Source organism: Nicotiana tabacum, chromosome 22 (genome assembly GCF_000715075.1).
Source record: "Nicotiana tabacum cultivar K326 chromosome 22, ASM71507v2, whole genome shotgun sequence".
NCBI lineage: Eukaryota > Viridiplantae > Streptophyta > Magnoliopsida > Solanales > Solanaceae > Nicotiana > Nicotiana tabacum.
The window spans coordinates 86,135,159-86,141,816 of NC_134101.1; the positions used below are offsets into that span (position 1 = coordinate 86,135,159).

Here is a 6,658-nt window from a genome sequence, read left to right on the forward strand (position 1 = left end):
TTAGTTGTTAAAAATCTACATAATCTGTGTTGGTTTTGTTTTGTAGATTTTTTGTAGAAATGTTGTATATAAATTGCAAATATATCCATGTTTTTCAAGTATTGAATTAATGTAAGATTATTTGTCTTAATTTTGAAGATTAATTGTAGATTTGTTGATCTGTTTAAAATTGTTGATATTTTGTATATTTTTTGAAGTAATTTAGTAGATAAAATGCAAATGTATCTATGTTTTTTAATCACTGTATTAATGTTAGATTATATTTTTTGAATTTTGCAGAATGGACATTCTTTTGCATCCCATAATGTTGATTATGGGGTGCTTAGATTCCAGACATTATGTGACCCTAGCATTCCTAGCCAAATTAAAGCGCTTTTGTCTCCAAATGGTTTGAAACTATTCAAGAAGACATGCTTTGGTTATTTACTGTCACTTCCCAATTTATGCATGCAAAATCAAACTATTCATCTTCTTATGAAACATGAATTGAATTCATCCGATGCTTCCTATTTTTCAGTCGAGTTAAAAGGTAAGAGGTTAAATTTTGGATTGAGAGAGTTTGCAGTAATAACTGATCTTAGATGTCATACCGAGGTGATAGACTTTGATTACACTCCTAATTATGTCGGTAAGATAATGAGCAGTTACTTTTCAAACAAGGTAAAAGTGGAGAAGACATACCTAAAACAGATAGTAACCAACAAAAGCTGGGTAAATGATAAGGATACAATAAAGTTATATATTTTATATCTCATAGAATTCTTCATTTGTCCTTCAGAGAGAGACCATATTGGGTTGGTAGATCATTTTAGGTTTTATTTGGTGGAATCCGGTCAGTACGAGATATTTCCATGAGGTATTCAGTCTTACAGATAGTTGATTGAATCAGTTAGGCACAGGCTAAATCCTTTCGTTCATTCTTATCTCATTCGAAGATTCCCACTAGCCATGCAAGTATGGTTGTATGAGTGTTGCTCCTCAGTCAACATTGATATAGCTACAAGGATTTCTAATTCAATCCCTCGCATACTTAACTGGTCAGCTAGTAAGGGTCATATTTGGTTAGTTGCAACTGAAGACAGAATGATCAAGCCTAAACGGATGAAGGTAAATAGTTTTTATTTATGATTATACAATTTACCTACAAAATATCTACAATTTGTATACATATTCTGCCTTAATCAAGCTAAATTTTTTTCATCATTCAGTTCACCAACATAAATGAATCATCTGAAGAGCTTTCAGTGATGTCTTTGCCTGATAAAGTTGAGTACATAATTGAAGAAGTTGAACATGTTTCTGAGGATCCCAAAGTTGATGCTCCTCTATTGGAACCCAAAGAATCAATTGGAAAAGAGGAAAAGGAGTCTATTCTTCGTAAAATAACAAAGTTAAAAAAAGGTCTTGAGAAGGTAACATGTATCTAAACAGCATTGTAATGTATATATAATAGTGCATCTGTTTTTTAATGTATGTTAAGACATATTTCTGAAGTTAACTATGTGTTTTTTTAATTATGTAGGTCGATGAAAAGCTTGAAGATTTTAGGAAAGATATATTTGAAGAACTAGGTAACCTTCGAGACCTAATAAAAGAGTTAGTCAAGACTGTTTTGCAGGTGATAAACAGTCCAAATGATCAAGTTGATGCAAAGGTAACATTTGAATTTTAATCATATTAATAAAACTATTTATGTCACCTCTAAAATACATATCCTAACTAATTTAAAACTTTCAGTTTGCTGGGAGTTTAACCAAAAATACTGACCAACCAAAAGACAAGAACAATCAGCAATTTTAGTTCAATAGTGGTGAACCAGTACAGGTCAACCCCAGCAAAATAGGTATCTACAATATATCTCCAGTTTATCTACAATTATCTACAAAATATCTACAACATAACTACAAATTTATACACAATATATACAAATAAATCCAGCATATTGGCATAGCTCTAAGGATTTATGTAGATCTTATAACACACCTACATATCTTCTTAAACTGTCAAGCCAATACTATCCAGTTTGATTTAACATTTTTAATGAAAAAAACATAACATGTTGAAGGTGCACTTGGTGAAGAAAAGTATCCAGCACGTGTTGATTTATATACACATTTTGAAGGGGCAGTTGATGAAGAGAATGCAGGTATGAAATTGTATTCAGAGCTATTTTCTTTATGTTTCAATATTTTTACCATTTTATTAAGTTAGATATACATGGTGTTACAGAGAGGGAAGATATGCATGCACAATCTCCAATTCACAGAGTGGCAGTAGCAGCTCAAAGAGAACAGCAGAATTAGGAAGATGACAATGTAGGTGAAGAGGTAGAGTATGTGAATGTAGGTGATTCAGAAGACTCCGGAGGTGAGAAGAAGGAGGTTACGCTTGATGATTTCGAGCTGCCTAATAACTTCTCCCAGTTGGTTAAGTTCGGCGAGCCTATACAAGATGAAACAACATCCGTGCATCAAGGTAGAACAAGGCAGCCGGGAAAGCATGCCTGATCACCATTTCTCCCTTTATACAGTTCTGGTGGCAGCACCTCGATTGGACCTCAAATTTTTCACCTCAAGCACCCATTTACTAGTGTTATTGGTCAAAATGTAGACCCTGAGTTGTTGGATCAATTCCACAAGTGGTTATATCACGGTACCGACACAGGTCCAATGAGGTTAGGTTACACAATTTGACACTTTTATTCCAATATTCATCTTTTACACATCCACTTCATGCAACAATTTTATTTTAATTTCTATTTATTTATATAGGAGGAAGACTCCGTATTCTATAAAGGACAACCAAATTAAGCCATGGTTGGATCTTGGAGTAGAAAAGATTGACAAGAAGGAGTGGTTCTTTTCCCTGGCACACCCAGGACAAGTCCTCAATGACTCGGTAAGATTCAATGTATTTGATTTGTAGATATTTTGTAGATAATTTGTACTTTGATTATAGATGCTTGTATTCTGATTGTAGATGAATTGTAGTTATTTTGTAGTTTTGTTTAAATTATTTGAAGATAACTTGTAGTATAAATGCAATCTATTTTGTTGCAGCACATTAATGTTATAATGTATTACTTGAGGAAAAGAGGCAAGTATGACCCCCACAACAAGACCAGGTTTACTACAACAGATTGTTTGTTCAAGACTAGGATTGATCAAATCTATGAAAAGTTCCAAAATTCTCCTCAAGAAAAGAAGTTTTCTGTTGTCAAACCTCAGAACGTTGTAGTAGAATATATATTGGGGTATAGACTACTCACAAATGTTGCATGGGATGAAGTTGATTATGTCATCATGCCCGTCAACATTGTAGAAAAATTCCACTAGGTGTTGGTTGTTTTTAACATTGCAGAAAGGCAACTTTATGTGTATGATTCCATGGTCTCTTCACGCAATTACCCTATTGTTTAATCTTGTGTCAACAGGTTTTCTGTTATTATCCCTTTGTATTTGTTATGCACCGGTTTTTATGGGAAGCGTAAAGACATCAACTTCAAGAATACAAAAGCATACATTGAGAAAGCTGTTACCGACCCTCTTAACATTCAGTGGATCGTCGGAGAGATACCACAGCAAAAAGAAGGATTACTGTAATAAAAATCTTCTTTCTTTCTATACATTTAACCCTTTTTTCTGATGGTTTGGTAAATATTGACATTTTTTTTATGTTTTGCAGTGATTGTGGTGTATTTGTTGCTGCCTTTGTACAGTATGTTAGTCTTGGAGAGTTATCAATTCCGGCAGAAGACCTTTCTGATATTGACCAACACCGTAGATGCTATGAGCTCTACTTTGGGACTATGCTAGAAAGAAGCAGGAGCATGGGACAATTAGTGATAGTGAGGTGACATGCAAATTGACAAGGAGAAATGGTGCACCAGTTTTGAATGAGAAAACACGAGTCCAGAGGAAGAAGAAGTAGTTGTAATATTTTGTATGGAACATGTAGTACAATTATTTAGTTGATGCTAGTTTAGAAGAAAGATGGTAGACAATTTTTTGAATAATTTTTGTTGTTTTAATTATAGCAGACTTGCGCTACAATTATAGTAGCCTTTGTTTTTTTTTCTTATTCAGTATAATAGTTCAAATGGAACCATTTTGTCGGTTTTATATTCACTTGTTGAATCTTTACATTATTTGATCTTCATTATTTTTAGCATATAAATCCTTTCCAACTGAATTTTTATACAGTTATTCTGTCAAAGCTGAAATATGTAGTTATTTTGTTGTTTTTTGTAGATAAAGTGTAAAAATCAGTAACTAAACATTTTGTTGCTTTTAAATTCAATTTGTTGAATGTATAAAGTACCCGATCTACATTATTTTTACCATATAGCTTCTTTCTAACTGAATTATAATCTAGCTATTATGTCAACTACAGATATTGTAGTTTTTTTGTAGTTGTATTTGAGATAATTTGTAGATTATATTTAATAGTGTCTTTTGTTTCTTTTATATTCATTTGTTGAATGTAAACAATACTTCATCTATAATATTTTAAGTTTTTAACTACGTTCCTACTGATTTATAATGTAGATACTCTGTAAATTCTAGTTAATATATTTTTTTGTAGTTTTATTGTAGATAAATTGCAAAAACACATTAACAACCGTGTAAAGGATTCCAGAGATAGTAAAAAAGTTGTAGATTATATATATAGAAACCATTCATAAACAAATCACTCTATGAAAGTATTATCTCAATATAGAAAAATCCTAACTAACTACATTATGATCTTAAAAAACCTCAACAATTACACATCAAAATTTGTTATCCTGAACTCACCAATAATTTTTATGAAATATTCTGTTAACTACATAAAATTTTATTTCTTTTTGGGTGCATTCTTGCAAGATCTTTTGTTATGCCCTTCTCCTCCGCAGTTGCCGCATGAAACCTTGTACTTCTTTGAATTTATTTCATCATATATTTTGTATCTTTCTTTTTGAGGTCTTCCTGGCTGCCTTTTCCCTCCTTTAGGTGGATTTACTACTTCTTCAGATATATGTTGTGGCACATTCCATTTGCTTTCATCAGGTAGAGAATTTACTGGTATTTCATAAGTACGCAAGAGGTTCGCCCTTGTGTAATAAGGAGAACAATATTGTTCAAAAGACTCATCCATGTGTCTTAAAGTAGCCAAAGCATGTGGACAAGGAAGTTCATCAAGCTGGAATTGCCCACAACTACATCTCTTATTTTCAAGACAAACAATTAGCGCCTCACACCATCTAGTACTGTATGGATGTAGTTTGTTGAAGCCCTCACCTACGATTACATTACAAACAAAAAAACAATTCATATACGATTAAACTCAAACTATATACAAAATATCTACAATATATCTACATTGTCCTATATAAAGTAATTTGATTCAATAAATGATCAGATCTTACTCTAAGCTTGTGGACAATGTTCTGTTGTCATCCAACTCTTTGTTGAATTTGAACTCAAGGTATGTGAATGTACCCTTTGCTTTCAATAACTTTTCCTTCGTCCAACGTTCAAGAAGGGTCCTCATATACTCTAATAGTTCTACTATCGGTAGCTCTCTTGCATATTTTGTTACAGCATTCAACGACTCTACAATGATTGATGTCATAGTCCAAGTTCTGTTCACCGTAGCATATACTCGAGACCATCTATGATAGCCAATATCGTATAAGTATGCTTTAACACGGGGGTCAATCTCTTCAATCTTTGACATCCTTTCATTAAATTCATCAAGGGTGTATGATTGTGCCGTGGTAAAGTATAATTCACTTAACTTTAGACGTCCCTTCTTGAAATTTGCCCGTATATTTGTCCAAATATGGCACATGCAAGAATAATGTGGCATGCCGGGATAAACAATAGATGTTGCCATCAAGATACTCTCATTCTGATCCGAAACAACACACATGTTTGCTCTTTCACCATATGCGAGCTTGAATTGCTCAAAAACCACTTCCATGATGTGTCATTCTCTGAATCAACAACAGTATATGCCAATGGTAATATGGTACCTACATTATGTGGCAAAAAGCAATTAATTGGCTGCAGGAAAAATGCATAAGAAGACATATATATACAAACTACAACTTTTCTACAATATATCTATAATAAATCTGTAAGTACTACAAAAAACATACAAGCTATAATATTTCTACAATAAAACTTCAATACCTGTTGCATCCATTGTACTAGCTATTAGCATTATTCCCCTGTATGCTGACTTTAAGAAGGTCCCATCAACTACTACAACTGGCCTACAATATTCCCAACCACTGATTGATGTACAAATCGCAACAAATACATACAAAAAGCAGTCATCGTCCGTCTTCTTCAATTTAACTACAGACCCCGGATAAGTTTTCTCTAGAATATACAAATAACTAGGCAATTTGTTGTAGGAGTCAGCAGGATGACCTCTCAAAAAATGTAAAGTCTTTTCCTTTGCTCTCCAAGCTTGCATGTAGGTTAGATTCACGCCGTGTTCAGACAACATGTCAAATTGTATGTCTTTTGGTGTGTAAATTATCTTAGGGTCAGAATATTTTGGAATAACCATGCTACCAACTACCATGGCAGTAGGTTTGTGTTGTATGAATGTATTGTTCACTAAAGAACATGTGTGCTGGCTGTTGAAATTTCTGACCTTGAACATC

The 6,658-nt window shown here is 33.2% G+C and overlaps 1 protein-coding gene across 1 annotated transcript; it reads right to left on the minus strand.

Moving 5' to 3' along the window:
* Positions 1-4,771: 4,771 nt before the first annotated feature.
* LOC142175969 (uncharacterized) lies at positions 4,772-5,718 on the minus strand. The gene is made up of 3 exons (XM_075242980.1): positions 5,481-5,718; positions 4,909-5,279; positions 4,772-4,786 (listed from the first exon to the last, which is right to left on the minus strand). The coding sequence occupies exons 1-3, from the start codon at positions 5,716-5,718 to the stop codon at positions 4,772-4,774; spliced, it is 624 nt and encodes a 207-aa protein (XP_075099081.1).
* Between the last annotated feature and the right edge of the window lie 940 nt (positions 5,719-6,658).